Source organism: Phaethon aethereus (assembly GCF_964289735.1).
Source record: "Phaethon aethereus genome assembly, chromosome: 14".
Classification (NCBI taxonomy): Eukaryota; Metazoa; Chordata; class Aves; order Phaethontiformes; family Phaethontidae; genus Phaethon; species Phaethon aethereus.
In genome coordinates, this window is record NC_138590.1 from 11,278,204 (window position 1) to 11,293,344 (window position 15,141).

The 15,141-nt window shown below is 70.1% G+C and overlaps 2 protein-coding genes across 3 annotated transcripts; one reads left to right on the forward strand and one right to left on the reverse strand.

Moving 5' to 3' along the window:
- Positions 1-1,368: 1,368 nt before the first annotated feature.
- PRR7 (proline rich 7, synaptic) lies at positions 1,369-3,048 on the forward strand (the record flags this gene model as incomplete). The annotated part of the gene is made up of 2 exons (XM_082006000.1): positions 1,369-1,666; positions 1,806-3,048. The coding sequence occupies 2 exons, from the start codon at positions 1,369-1,371 to the stop codon at positions 2,192-2,194; spliced, it is 687 nt and encodes a 228-aa protein (XP_081862126.1). The 3' UTR covers positions 2,195-3,048.
- Positions 3,049-3,200: 152 nt separating this feature from the next.
- DBN1 (drebrin 1) lies at positions 3,201-13,739 on the reverse strand (the record flags this gene model as incomplete). Of its 2 annotated transcripts, XM_082006148.1 has the most annotated exons (15): positions 3,201-3,271; positions 3,374-3,476; positions 3,551-4,104; positions 5,041-5,168; positions 6,123-6,264; positions 7,562-7,676; positions 7,832-7,891; positions 7,986-8,049; positions 8,236-8,387; positions 8,482-8,559; positions 8,724-8,870; positions 8,948-9,022; positions 9,227-9,339; positions 9,431-9,486; positions 13,654-13,739. In XM_082006148.1, the coding sequence occupies 15 exons, from the start codon at positions 13,737-13,739 to the stop codon at positions 3,201-3,203; spliced, it is 1,944 nt and encodes a 647-aa protein (XP_081862274.1). The 2 variants fall into 2 exon arrangements, with proteins under 2 accessions (XP_081862274.1, XP_081862275.1); XM_082006149.1 differs by lacking the exon at positions 6,123-6,264 and having other exon boundaries at positions 5,041-5,172.
- Between the last annotated feature and the right edge of the window lie 1,402 nt (positions 13,740-15,141).

Consider the following 15,141-nt stretch of genomic DNA (forward strand, 5'->3'; position numbering starts at 1 on the left):
CCTGGTGGACCAGTCCCTGATGCCCGCCGGAGCGTGGCCAGGGCTCCCCGGCCCCTTCCCTTGCCCCATCCCTCCTTCCTCCCAGCTGGGCTCAGCCCTCCAGCCCCACTGCCCTTCCCGCTGCCCCACCAGCCACCTTGGCCCATGGGGACAGGGACGCTGCCACGTTCCCCTCGCGGGCAGCGTGGCCCTGCCCCGTGGGGCAGCCAGGCACCCCGCGTCCCTTCGCCAAGCAGAGGCTCGTAGCAGCAGCACCTCAGTGGTCCCCTGCCCTCGGCCATGCCAGTGCCCACCCTCCTGCCTGCTCCCCGGCAGTGAGCCTGTTTTCTCCCACACCACCATGATAATAATCCTGACGGGTGCTTACGTGCCTGCCTGCAAGCACCTATGGGTGCTGCTCCCTGCTCGCTGATGTGCACACACCCCCCCCCTGCATGCGCTGTCCCTGTTTGGTGACCAGGCTGTCAGCCTTTAGGCAGGGACCTGGCAGGGGTGACGGTTCCCATCGCCACTGGGGTCCTCCTTGCCTCGCCGTGTTAGGTGCCGACATCCCCTGACTCTCCCTGGTGGCTGCGAGGCCAGCAATGGCTGCGGTGCATGTGCTCATGCGAGCACCATGTGCCGCAGGCAGCTGGCTCCGCGTGGCCCTCCTCCTCCTCCCCAGGGCACCCTGCTGTGGGGCAATGTGGGCTGGCGCAGGGGCTGAACTGTCTGGACTCTGCAGCCCATCTGGGCTTTGCTGGGTGGGCAGGATGGGGGGATGCCAGGAGGGGCCCTGTGACCTCAAGGGCGTCGATGCCACAGGGCTGCAGCATCCATTTCCTGCCCTGGGGTGCCCAGCAGTGCCGTGGTGGGATTTTGGGGGCGATGCAGGTTTGCAGCAGTGGGGGCGATGGTGGGGGCACGTGTGGTGCCGGGCACGGCTCCCGGCTGGCTGCGGGTGCCGCTGTGCCTGTGGAGCGAGTCGCCATGGGAACGGGGCGGCCACGTCCCCACCACGCTCACACTCACGTCTGTCTCGTTGCAGGGCCCCCTCCCCGGCGGCCCCCTCCCAGCGATGGGCAGTGGGACCCCGCCGGCCCCGGCCCCCCGCTGCCCACCCTGCCGGCCCCCTGCCCCACCGCACACCCGGCGCACCCAGGCCTGACCCACCCGCTCCAGCCCCCCGGGCTCCATGGCGAGGACGGACCCCTGACGGCGGGCGCCCACGGGCCAGAGGAGACGCCGCCAGGCACGGCCTGGGGAGATGCCCTTGGTGGCCCTGACAGCATCGGGTCCCACCCTGGCCCTGCCGCCGCCCTGAGCATCCCGTCCCCCACCCCGAGGGCAGGGAGAGGCAGGGGCCTCCTCCCGGGGCCGGCAGCCAAGATGGTGATGTCCCAGGGCACCTACACCTTCCTCACCTGCTTCGCGGGCTTCTGGCTCATCTGGGGGCTCATCGTGCTGCTGTGCTGCTTCTGCAGCTACCTGCGGCGGCGCGTGAAGCGGCAGCAGGAGGAGCGGCTGCGGGAGCAGAGCCTGCGCGCGCTGGAGCTGGAGCCGCTGCACTACGAGGGTTATGGGGGCAGCCCCCCCGGCATCGCCATCCCCCACCGCCTCCGCCTCGAGCCCCACCATCATCACCCTCACCACATCCCGCCCCCCCGGCCCTGGAGCTGCCGGCACGGTAAGGAGCCGGGGGAGGGGGGAGGGTCTCGGCATCCCCGGCGCACGCACCTCCCCCTTTTTGAGGGGGGGGATAGGGTGCGAGAGCTGGGGCGCAGTGCTGACGGCAGTGGGGGGCCGGGGGGGTCTTTGCCTTGCAGAGTCGGACCTGTCGAAGCCGCCGTGCTATGAGGAGGCACTGCTGATGGCAGAGCCCCCCCCGCCGTACAGCGAGGTGCTGATGGACACGCGGGGGCTCTACCGCAAAATCAACGCCCCCTTCCTGAGCCACGAGCGGCTGGAGAAGCAGGAGCAGCCCCCCAGCTACAAACCCCTTTTCCTGGACGCTGGCTACGGCTCGGCGCTGCACCTGCCCCGCTCGGCCAGCCCCGGCCCAGCCTGCCCGGACCTCTACCTGCAGGCAGAGTGCTCCCCCCGCATGTTTCCCAGCTGGACGGACTCGGAGCTCAGCAGCAGGGACACCTACGAGCCGGGGCCCTGGCACCTCCCGGTCTCCATGCCGCTCTTCGGCAGGACTACCGCTGTCTAACGGCGGCCCCGGGGGACCCCTGGACCTTGCACCGGGGGGAGGGGGGGTGGGGGTGTTGGTTTCGGTTGCCCGCGTCTCCCCCGGGGACACCCGCCCCAGTGCGGGCCATTGCCACCGGCGCGGAAGGGGCTGGTTCCCCGTCTGGCCCCCGCCGGCCCCCCCATGGCCGGGGGTACTGGGGACCCGGACTCTGCTCTGTTTCTTAAATTTTTTGTTTGTTACAGTTTGAGAATAAAAGTTTGTGGCTCGGGTTCACCTCCCGGCGGGCTGGTGTCACGGGACCCCCTGGGGGCGGCGGCCCCCCCGGCCCTCCCTGGCCCCCCAGCAGGCTGCAGCCCCTGTGGGAGTCGCTTTATTTATTAACAGACATGAGCACACCGCCGGTACAGAACTTGTGCTTTCCAAAAACAGTTACTGTAAGGTGGGGGGGGGAGAGGGGCCAAGCGGGGGCCAAGCGGGGGGCGGGGAAAGGGGCTCCCAGCAAGGAATGGGGGGGAAGAGCAAAAGCCCCACGCCAGCTCCCCACTGAGATTTGGGGGGGGGGCACCGCCGGCTGCAGCCTTGCCCCGGTCGGGTCACTTTATTGCCATATTCATTTATTATTCTTCTTATTCTTCCTTTTTTTTTTTGAACTCGTGCAAAGTATGGGGGGGCTCCCGGGGGGGGGGGGAACAAAGAGAACAAGGACCCCGTCCCACAGCCAGACAGGGGATGCGAGCGAGTCCCCCCCAGCCCCACAGAAGGGGCACTGGGGCAGCAGGGAGGACGGGACTGCTAAGGGGGGGGCTGACACGGCTCCTACCGACAACTTAAAAAAAGAGAGAAAGAGATGGGGGGGCTGTAAAAGGTGCCCCGGGGCGGGGGCGCAGCAGGGTGGCCCCCACCCAGAGGCCTCATCCTGCGGGGCCCCGGCAGGGTGAGGGGGGGGGCCCGGCCCCCAGCTGTGGCCCCCTCGCGCCCCGCGCCGGCCGGGGCGGGCTGCTTGCACCAGCAGTGGGGCCTGGGCTTACAGGCCCCCCCCAAAGCTCTCCTCCTCCTCGGGCAGGGGGTCCGCATCCCAGCATGTGATGTCGATCTCTGGGGGGCAGGGAGAGGGGGGGTCAGGGCGGCATAGGGTCCCGCATGGGGGTGGCATGGGGTGCCCCATGGTGGGACAGAGCCCCCCCCCTTCCGACTCACCTGGGGGCTTGTTGTAGAAGATGGGCTGGGGAGCTTTGGCCGACGGCTCCTCAGGGGGAGGCACCTCCTCCTCCTGGGACTGGCTGAAGTAGCCCTCGCTGGCCTGGGGGGTGAGGGCGGTCAGGACCCCCGTCGCCCCGACACCACCACACACACCCACCCCCCGGCAATGCTCACCTGCTCCCCGCGACTCGGCGTCCCATCCTTGGGGGCCATCTCCCCGTTGGTGATGGGGGTGGTCTCTTGGCCCAAGGCATCCTCCTGGGAGGTGCGCTGGCAGCCGAGCCCCCGGGACTGGGAGTCCCCCCTGCCAGCCGCCTCCTCCTCCTCCTCCTGCTCCGCGTCGCAGAAGGTGGCAGGGGGCTCGGGAAGCTCATCCAGGCTCAGCAGGGCCACCTCGTCGGGCAGCGCGGCCGGGGGGCCCTCAGGGATGGGGGTGGTGGGCAGGGGCCAGGCCGCAGGGGGGGTCACCCCGTCGCTCTGCCACAGGTCGATGAGGCTCTCAGGGGTGGGGGTCTCACCAGGCTGGGGCTTGGCCTCCGCGGGTGGCAGGGAGGGCTCGGTAGGCTCCAGGGTCACCAGGTCCCCCAGGGTGTCACCCCCCGCTGTCCATGGCCTGGGGCTGGGCTCATCCCCAGGGGGCTCGGTGGCCTTGTCCTCAGGCCCCGGGAAGGGCCAGTGCTGCTCGGGGGCGGCTGGCCCAGCCTCCTGGGTGCTGGGGCTGGGGGAGTCTGCAAGGGGGGACACACAGCAGTCAGTGGCGACAGAACCCCTCATCCAGGGCTGGGGGATCCAGGATCCCAGGGGACAGGGAGGCAGCTGGGGGGGCTTTGGGCTGTGCGCAGTGGGGAGACGCTGTGGGGATGGGTGGGAGTGTCTGGGTGGGGAGGGGACCGATGGCTCACACCACAGGGGACCGAGGGGACATGGGGGGCAAGGAGATCCTTTGCGGGGCACAGTGGGTGGCTGGGAGGCACGGAGCAGGGCGGGACAGGGAGGGGTGTAGTGGGAAGATGCAGAAGGGAAAGCGGGGAAGCTCCAAGGGATGCGAAGGGACCAGTGGGGACACAGCAGGGACACACGGGGGGCTGCAGCAGAACTGGCTGGGATGCACTGGGGACGCAGGGGGACAGCGGGGGTGCATGGAGGGAAGCAGTGACACTGGCAGGGGTGTACTGGGGGCTGGTGCAGCTCGGGCAGAGCCACACTTGGGGGATGCAGCAGAGAGCGGGGATGCACGGGGGTGATGCTGCAGAGATGGCAGGCATGCATAGCGGGGGGTGCAGCAGAGACAGCAGGGATGCACTGGTGTTGGAAAATGCACTGGAGACGGCAGGGATGCAACAATGACGGCGGGGATGCACTGGGGGGATGCAGCAGAGACGGCGGGGATGCACTGGCGCAGAGCGGCGGATACGGCGGGGATGCACTGGGCGACACAGCAGAGGCGGCGGGGATAGACCAAGGGATGCAGACGGGACAGCACGGATGCACTGAGCGGTGCAAGGGAGGCTGGCGGGGCTGCAGCATCGGGGCTGCATCAGGGGCTGCAGCGGTGGCTGCAGAGGAGGTGAGGGGGCTGCAGCGGGGGGGTACGCTGCAGGGAAGCACGGGGCTGCGCCCGGGCAGCCCCAGGCAGGGGCGGGCAGCGGGAGCCCTGCGCCCACCTTTGGGCGTTGCCGGCGTCTCATCACCCGAGGCACGGGTGCCCGGCTCGCCCAGCGGCGTGGCGGCCGGGCTGGACTCGCAGGGGCTGCAGCCCGCTGCCGAGGCCTTGCGGTAGGCGTCCGACTGGCTGCCTGTGGACAAGGGAGACGGGTGGCATGGGGGGGGCTGCCCACGTCAGGGGGGAGCCAGCACCCCAGCGCTGCCCCTGCTCCTGCCCCACGCCAACCCAGCCACGAGCTGTCAAAGGCACGTCACCGTGTATCTGCTACCACGTCATCCCCTCCTGTGGTGGCGGAGCAGACGCACCCAGGGGTGCAGTAACCGCCATGCCAGCCCCCCAGGCATCCCCGCCGGCCCCACGCAGCCCCCACATCTGCCAGATATGGGGACAGGCAGCCCCATACCTGCTGTGGCACGTGCCAGCCCTGCACACACGTTGCCCAGCTGGGCCCTGGCACAGCCTCTCCTCCGCAGGCACAGCCACACCCTGGCCAGGGGGCACAGCCCCACACAGCCCCAGGCACCGCCTGGTCCCTTCTGCCCCATGGGCATAGCCTCACGTGATCCTGGGCACAGCCTTTTCCATCCCGCGCTGCCCCATGGGCACAGTCCTGTGTGGTCCAGGGCACAGCCTGCCCCGTCTCCTTCTGCCCCACGGGCACAGCCAGACACACCCCACGGGCACAGCCTGCCCCATCTCCATCTGCCCCACAAACAGAGCCTGCCCTGTGCTCCCTCTATCCCACAGGCACAGCCTGCCCGGTGCCCCCTCCTCATATCACGGGCACAACCGGCCCCACAGGCACAGCCTGCCCTATCCCCCCAGCCCAGGGGCACAGCGCCCACCGTGGGGCCAGCCCCAGCTGGGATGTTTAGGGTGCCCATGGGGTGCAGGTGCAGCCCCCACTTGGGTGCCCAGCCCATTCGGGGTGCCCATGGGAGGGGCGCTGCCTCCGCTGTCAGTCCCGTGGCTCCATCCTCGTGCCCCCTGGCCCGGTGTGCTGTGGGGCTGGGGTGGGCTGTGGGGCGGCTGCCCGCGGCTCGGCCCCCTGGAGCTGTGTGCCCAGGGGCTCCCAGCTACCTACATGGGAAGAAAGAGGAGAGATTTGGGGTGCGGTGGCAGGTGATATAGGGGAAGGGGGTCCGCGGGGGGGAGGAGGATGAGGAAGAGGAAGAAGGCGGCCCACTGTCAGCTGTCTTTATGAAAGGACAGTGCAGACGACCTGCCAAGAGAAAGACAGACAGACAGACGGACGGAGAGAGAGAGAGCAAAGAGATGGGTCAGTCCCTGCTCAGCACAGCCGTGGCGGGGCCGGGGCACTGGGGCACCGGGACAGGAAGACGGCGGGATGGGAGGCAGCACCGACAGCGGGACAGGAGGATGGCAGGACAGCCGGACAGAAAGACAGCAGGACAGAAGGACAGGAGGCAGCATTAAGTGGCCAGGGAGGGAGAGAGGCCAGACACGACCATGGGGCAACTATCTGCCCAGGCACAGCACAGCACCACGGCACGAACCCACGGCACAACCCACAGCACGGCTCCATGGCTTGGCCGCAACACACATCCCACAGCACATCCCACAGCACAACACCACAGCACAGCCCCATGGCACAGCCCATGGCATGACCCCACAGCAAGAAGACACATCACAGGCCCCCCCAGCACAGCCCCACGGCACAGCCCCCCAGCACAGTCCCCCCAGCACAGCACCATGACATGGCCCCACAGCTGGAGGTGCCAACCAAGACAGCCAGTCCTTGCCCTAGAGCCACAAAGAGGACCTGGACCCCAGACTGTGGGGCAGCTCAGCTTCCCCACAGGGCGCTCCCTGCCCAGCCACCCCCACCCCACAGCCAGCCCTCAGCAGGGACAGCCCCACTGCCACAGCCAGAGACCTGCTGGCATCACCCCGACCCAAAGCAGGGTGTCCTGCACCACCGCAGGCACCCCCCCAGCAGTGGGAACCCTGGGGTGGGCACGCCATGGGGCATGGGGGTGGCCCACATCTGCCCCACTCACTCCTGCCCGTTTTAGCTGACCCCATGGGAAGAGTTTCCTTCCCAATCCACGCCACGGACTCCCGGCTGCCACCCCAGCCGCACCCTGACCACGCAGCCACCCAGCTGCCGGCGTGGTGCCATGCCGGGTGGGCAGACGACACCCGAGCAAGCAGGGAGCAGGATGCAGCCCCCCTTACAGACAACCTCCCCCTGGCATCCAGCCCCAGCCCCTTCCAAGCTGCCCCGGCGGCGGGGACCACAAGGTGTGATGGCGGCGGCGGCGGCGGCGGCGCAGAACAGGGTGACCCCCTGCCATCCTCATGCCCCTGGCACCCACCATCATGGCAGAGCGGGCACCACCTCCCCACATTACAGCCCTGGTGCCCCCAGATCCTGCTGCGACCTCGCTGAGCTGCGGGGAGCCCCAGCGGCGCTGCACTCACCTGCTCCGCAGCCCACAGACCCCCCTGGCCTCTCCGTGCCCCCCTGGCGCCTGCAGCCCCCCGTGGCCCCTCACCTGTCCTGTGGCTGCCTGGCGAGATGGCGTCGCTGCTGCCCGATGCCACCCGCTCCTGCTGCTTGAAGAAGTCCCGGGGGTTGTCGGGTCGCTGAGCAATGATGGCGGCAGCCTCCTGTGGGGATGGGGGAGGCTGAGACCCACCACCCCGGTGGCACGGGGCTGCAGGACCACCCCCCACGCACACCCAAGTGGGTCCCCATCCAGCTGTGGGCACCACTGGCTGGGGAGCAAGGACCAGCACCGGGCACGGCTGCCGGCCGCACTCACCTCCACCTCCGACTCTGATTTCCTGAGCTGCTGCCTGTCGTCCTCCTCTTGCTGCTCCCCCTGGGAAGAGACGCAGCGTCATCTCCCCCGGCCCGGGGGCAGCCCGGGGCCCTGGCTGGGAAAAGCCCTTCCCCGCGTCCGCTGCGGCACTTACGAAGATGGACTGCTCCTTCAGGCGCTGCCGGGCCTCTTCTGCCTCCATGCTCTGCTGCTTCCGCCTGCAACGGGGGCACAGGAGAGGGGCTGGGCACCGGCTCCCGCCAGCCCCTGCCCAGCCCCATCCTTGGTGGGCACGAACACCCACGCGCCCACCCAGCCGCTCACGCCATGTGCCCGACCGTCCCCTGCGTGTGACCGTCCCGCATCTCACGGGACACCGTCCTCGTCCCCAGCCCCTGCCCTGCCTGTGCTCCTCGATCTGCTCCTCCCGCTCCCGGTAGCGTCGCTCCCGCTCCTCCTGCTCCAGCCGCTCCTGCTCCATCCGCTCCTGCTCGAACCGCAGCCGGGCATCCAGGGCCTTTTTCCGCTCCTCCTCCTTGCGCAATTCCTCCTCTTTCTGGTGGAGGGGGGGGAATGAAGGACGGGGCTGCCCATCGGCCCACCGGCGGCTGCCCCCGCTCCCTGGTGGCCACCGGCTGCCCCCCCCTCACCTTGGCTTGTTCCCAGAACTGCTCCCGGTTGAGCCGCTTCATCTCCACCGTGGCGTCGGTTTTCTGGTAAGTGGTGCCCTGGGACGGAGGAGAGGCGGGGGGGGCGGAGGGGCTGGGATCAGCGAGGGGGAATAACAGTAAGCGGCACACGGGGTGACGGGCTGCGGCAAACAGGAGCCCCGGGCGGGAGGGATGCCCCGCGCCTGCCGCCATCATCGCCATCGCCGCCGTGGGGACATTACCACGGGCTCAGCGTTCTCGTCCTCCCGTAGACGCAGGCGGTGCAGCACCGGGCTGGAGACACGGGCCAGCCCGTTGGAGAGCCGCTGCCCAATGGCCCCCGGGTCGATGTCCTCCACGCTGCTGGCATTGACAATGACGTCCACGCCCTGGGGGGGAGCGAGCAGCCATCAGGGACTGGGGTCAGTGCCCCGGTGGCATCGTCCCCCTCCCCGGCGTCACCCACCTGGAAGAACTCGGCGATCTTGGCCACGTGGCTGGCGCAGGCACACTTGCGAGCATCCGGCACGTCCTCGCCCACCTGTAGCAGCCGGGAAGGGGCTGAGCCAGGGATGGGTGGCAGGGTGACCCCCACCCCACTGACCACCGGGGGGACTGTGGGGCACCCACATGTACACACAGCCCCCGGCCACTGCAGGCTCTTCCCTGGCACCCAGCCATGCCCCTGCCAACACTGCAGCCCTGGTGGGCACGGCCCCCTCCCGCTTCCCCTCCCCCGACTCACCCAGTTGACAAGGACATATTTGGGGAGCACGGCCTGGGGGTCCTTGACGCTGCAGAAGCCATACATCACCTTCTGGATCTCAAAGTGGCCGGAGAGCTCCAGCAAACCTCCGCCTGGCACAGCACTGTCAGCCCACGTCCACCCGGCACCAGGATGGGTACCAGGGAAAACGCTGGCAGAGCCAAGGCGGCAGCAGGACCTTACCTCCCGATGCTGCCAGCTTCAGGTCATCGGAGCCATCCTCATATGTGTAGAGGGCCCTGGGGAGACAGCGTGGGTGAGCCACGGCTGGGGGAAGCGTGGGGCAGACCCCCACCCTATCGTGCTAACACTGAGGTCAGGGTGGGTCTTGGGGGACCAGCCAGGTGTCCCCAAGCTGCCATAAAGTCTCCCCAACCTCTTCTCCATCGCCATCGTGAAGGGCCAGGCTGCCAGGCAGGGCAGGCAGGACTTCAGACAGGGCCTATTCCCCAGCCCTGTTGGCTGGCAGCCGTGGGGCAGGGTCCCAAGGTTGGGGACAGAGAGGTCACTCGGGCACAGGGATCAGCTGGCTGCCATGCCGTGCCGCAAGCCACCGTGGCCTTTGCAGCTCCTCGCATGTCCGTCTCTGTCCCTGCCCGACCCTGCCGGTTACCGACTGGCTTTGGGGGCAGCCCCGCGCCCCGGCAGGGAACTCGGGGCCGCTCACGTGCCCGGCTGCGTGAGCCGCTGGCCCGGCAGGCACCAGGCTGGGGGAGGACGCCAGAGCACCAGCAGCAGCAAATCAATGTGCCGCCGGGGTGTGATAGGGCCGTCATGGAGACTGTTCCTTGGAAACCGTTCCCAGCAGATAGGAAACCCCCTCTCCCTCCTGCCACACCCTGGCCAGCCCCCCCAGGGGCTCCGCGGGGACCCCCACCTGCCCGCACCTCCCCAGGGGTGTGCAGCCAGCTATAAAGGCAGGGAGGACGCATGTCGAATCGGTCCAGGGAGGGTGGGCGAGGGGATGGATGTTGCTAGGCAACCAGCATCCTCCGTTGCCACGGCAACCCCCCCATCCCAGCTGGGATGCAGCTTGCCCCGATGACGAGGTGATTAGCGGAGGGGAGCGGGGGAGGCAGGCAGGCAGCGGGGACCAGCCGGGGCCTGGCAGGCACCCAAACCTGCCTGCCACCGTCATGTGCTGCGCCTGGAAAGCTGGGGCCACCCGTGCTGGACACCCCCCACCCCTGCGCCGGGGCGGGCAGGCGGCTCTGCCGATCGGCATTCGGCTGGTGGCGTCCGCGCAGTGCTTGCTGGAGCACCAAAATCCCCACGGTGCCAGGCAGAGCCCTCCTCACCCGAGCTTGCAGCTTCCAGATGGAGGCTGGGCTCAGGGATGGGAATTGGGGGGCCCCTATGGGCAGAGCCCCCCCAAACCGGGGCCTTGGCTGGACCCCAGGAGCTGAAAAACAAGTGGAAGGTAGGCAGATGCCTGACACAGAAGAGGCCTCCCTCCGGTCCCCGGCACCCACCACCTCCTGAGCCCCGGCAGCGAGCCGCAGATAATTGCACCAACAAGATTGACTTTAATCCGCACATCCCGATCCCGCTAATCGGCTGCCCCAGCCGGCACCGGCAAAGCAGCTGCAAAGCGCCGTCTGTGATGCCTGTGCCGGGGAAGGGCAGCAAACACAGCCCCTGCCTGCAACCATGGCCCCTGCCTGCAACTGCAGCCCCCGCCCGGGGTACCTGCTGTGATCCCCCAGGAACGGGGGTGGACAGCAGGAGTTTAGGGGAGACCAGGGCTGCAGGCAGGGGTTGGGGGCTTGCAGGGTGGGATGCAGCTGGCTGCAGAGGGGAGGAAACAAGTAGGGCAGAGCCGTGGCATCGCTGCCTGGGGAGCCTGTGGGTGCTGGGGGCACCCGCTGCCTGATTTCCACCCCAGGACCCCGCCATGCAGGGTGGCACCCAAGCACGGTGCTGCTGCCCACACCCAGGGGTGCTCCCAGGGCAGCTGGGGCCTGGCAGGGTCCCGTCACCCCAGGCACCATCATAGAAACAGAGCCCCGTGCAGCCCAGCAGCACAGCCTGACCCCACACCAGGACGGAGGATCCAGAGGTTTCCAGTCCAGGGGCCAGTGGGGCCATGGTGGGGCCAGCAGCATCCCCAGGGGTGCCCCCAGGGACCCACAGTCCAACAGCGTCACCACGAGCCCCATCAGTGGGGACCAGCCATGCCACAATGGGTGCAGGCAGCGTCATGCACCATTACCCCCTTCCCCGGGCTTTAATCCCTCCACCCAGCCCCTTCCCACTCCCTTGACTCCAGGCATGTGGGGCACCCATGGGTGAGGTGCCCCATGCCGCCCAGGGAGGAGTGGTCCCCACAGCTGGGGGACTCCAGCAAGGATCCCCCATCACCCCACCAAGAGGACAGCAGCCCCGCTGCCCTCATGCGGCCCCATCGCTCACCAGAGCAGGCGGACCAGCACCCGTGGGGACCCGCAGCCAGGGCACCCGCTGCTGCCTGCCCCCCACACTGTGGATGAGGTGGGGGGAGCATCATCCCAGCCAGCCTTGCCCCAGCCCGGGCACATGTGTTTCCAATGTGGCTGGGAGCTCCAGGGAGTCGCGGCGTGCTCAGAAAGCAGCACCAAATTCCTTTCCGATCGAGTAATGGGCCCCAGCAGCCTCCGCGGGGCCAGGCAGGGGGAGGGGATGCTTGGACCCTCCAGGACCAGGCTTGGGGCCGGGGGAATCCCAGCCTAAACACAGGGAACCCAGCCCGGGTGAGGGCATGGCTTCCCCCAGCACCAGCCCAGGGCTGGGCTCTGGCGCAGCATCCTCACAGCTCAGCCAGACTGGGCCGTCACTGGGGGACAGTCCCCTTCACCCCTGCCCAGTGCAGCCCCCCGAGCATCGCCCCTCATCCCGCACTCAGGCACTGGGCCCTGCAGCGGGGATGCTGATCCCACCGGCACCAAGTGCCAGGCACCCCTGGTGACCATGGGATGGAGGAGCTAGGGACGATGGGGAGAGCTCAGCCCTGAGGATGGGGATGGCAGGCGTTCACTGCCCAGCCGGGGCTCAGTGCTAGAGGATGGGGGGCCCGGCCTCGGTGCTTGCCTTCCCAGGAACCGTTTCTGCTGCTCTCAGCAGCCTTGGCAGGGAGGGCTCCTTTGCAGCGGATGCTGGGAAGCAAGACGTACCCAGGGCTGACAGCTGCCTCCTGGCCGGCAACACGCACCGCGCTCACCCACGGCGCCCTTGGGCTGGCGGCGGGACCACGGGGCTCCCCGGAGACCCAGGGCTGGCGGGGAGGTGGACCGAACAGGCCCACGCAGGCCAGGGGGGCTGCCAGCCCTCCCCCAAGAGCAGGGACCCGTCTGGAGAGCGCTGTGCATCCTTGCTGGGGGGTTGGTGCACCCCAGCTGGGTGCTGGCTACCACCCAGCTGGGTGGTGGGTGCACGGTAGGCACCCCTGCCAGAGAGCAGCATGCACAGCATGCTCCCACCACCCAGTGCTGCCCAGTGAGCTGCACCCCAGGGTGCAGGCAGAATCCTCCCTTGCCCCACCACTGGCACCCCGGGGGGGCAAGGAGGGGGTCCTGAGGGCAGCCGGCCCCAGCCAGCCCTACAGCACCCGGATGGGGCTGGGATGTGCGGGTGGGCGCCGGGAGAATTGGGGTGGCGGCGGGGAGACTGTCCCTGCGGGCCCCTGCACCGGCTGCAGCAGGGCCTGGATGTGGCCGGGCCCCGGCGCGAGCAGCAGGGGCTGCCCAGCCCCGGGGGTACAGGCAGGGCAGGGCAGCCCGGGGGGGCCCGTCGGGTCAGTCCCGGGCCGGCGCACCGCGACCCCCGGGGATGGGGCACCCCGGAGCTGGGGTGCGAGGGGGGCAGCGGGGCCGGGGCGGGGGAGGCACGCCGGGGCAGAGGTGCCGCCCGCTGCCGGGGCCGACCGGGAGCGGGGCCGGGCTGGGGGCGCCCCGATCCCCGCCCCACCCGGACCACGGGCGCCCCTGCCCCGCAGCTCCGGCCCCAGACAATGGCGAGGGACCCGGGGCAGGGCCCAGCACCGGGGGGGGGACCCCCGGGCCGTCCCCGCCGTGCGCGGAACCCCCCCCGCTCCCCGCTGCCCGGCGGGGGGTCGGGCCGCGCCGGGCGCTCCGCGGGGGCCGGCGGGTCCCAGCGCTCGCACGTGCCGGCCCGGCGCAGACAAAGCGGGGGCCGCGCCCCGGCCCGGTGCGGCGGCGGCGGCGGGCAGGTGCGGGCAACCGGGGGCGGCGGGCCGGGCACACCCCCACCGCCCCGCCCGCCTTTGTGTGCCGGGGTTGCCGGCTCCGAGGGCCCCGGGGCGGCGGGGGGCGCAGCGCGGGGCGCGGCCGGTGTTACCGGGCGGCTCCGTGCACAAAGGGCGGCGGCGGCGGCGGGGACAAAGGGGCGGCGGCGGCGGCGGGCGCGCTCACCAGTCGGTGGGGCTGTCCTCGCCGATCACGTCCTGGTAGGAGGCGAGCAGCTCCAGGCGGTGCGCCGCGAAGCCGACGCCAGCCATGGCGGGGCCGGGATGCTGCCGGGGGGACCGGAGGGACCGGCCGCCTGCCCGCCTCCGAGACACTGCCGCAGCGGCCGGGTGGAGGGGCGAGCGGCGGGAAGGCTCCGCCCGCCGCCGCGCCCGGTCCTAGCGCCGCGAACGGCGCCCCCCCCCCCCCCGCCCCCCCAGCCCGGCCCCGGCCCCCGCCCCCGCCGCGCCCCCAGGGCACCCGGCCGGCCGCTCCGCCGGGCACGGCGCCGAGACCTCCGGGGTGCGGGAGCATCGTTCCCGCCCCGGGGTCCCGCACCCCGGGAACCGGCAGCCCAGGCTACGCTCTGCCCCTGCAACCCCGCCCCCGGGCCGCCCCCCGCCCCAGGGACCTTGAACCCCGGAGACCCGCACCCCGGCTCAGCTCCCCCGGGATCCTGCGCCCCGGGTGGGTCCGCACCCTGGGCTCTCCCCCCGCCCTGGACACCGGCGCCCGGTGCCACCCCCTCCTGAGGACCTTGTGCCCTGGGGACCTGCCTGCTGTGTGCTCCTCTGCACCCCAGACCCTCCCCTGCCCCATGGCCCCTCCACCCTGGGGACACGGCCCGCCGGGAGCCCTGTGCCCTCAGCTCCCCTCTGCCCTGAGACCCTGTCCCCTGAGGTTTCCACCCCATGGGCTCTGTCTCACACACCCAGCTGTGCCCTCGCTGCTGTGCAAGGGGCTGGTGGGCGCAGCCTTTGTGGGAGTCCCTTTGCTGCCCGCATATCCCTCCATCCCTGCCCCTCCCAACCCCCCAGTCCCCTCGGGAATCTGCCAGGCTGTGCTCGATGGTGCCTTTTCTGGGAAGTTTTGCCTCCATGTGAACCCACAAATTTGCTTTTGCACTGACCCATACAGGGCTCTGCGAGGCTCCCTGCCCCGCTGACCCCCAGCACCGCACGCGCCCCAGGCCAGACCCGTGCTGAAGGGATCTCCGTGCCGGAGTGGCAGTGGGGAGTGTACAGGGCCTGATCCCCACCAGTTGGGGCTGATGCTGGCATGGCCCTTCCTGAACCAAGCCCTGCAGAGCAGCTGGTGGATGAGCCCGCAAGCTCAGTGGGACACAGGACAGGGTGCTGTGGGCCCTGCCTGTGCTGCCTGCCCCTCCCAGGCCTGCACACCCTCCTTGCACCAGCATTCCCGAGCCAGGCCAGGGCCGGAGCCGCCCTAAGAGGCTGCAGGAGTTTGCGAGCAGCTGTGCAGCAGCTGCCGGGGCCAGCGCAGGGGCCAGGGCTGTGGCTGGCGCCCCGCGAGCGGCTCAGCTGGCTTTGGGGGTGGATGTGGTGGGACCCCGCTCAGGGACATGGTGGGAGCCCCAAGCCCGCCGCTGCCAGGCTTTGTTCTCAGAGCAGAGGCTGCCGCGGCCCCTCCCCAGGCTCCACCTCCGCAGCCCAC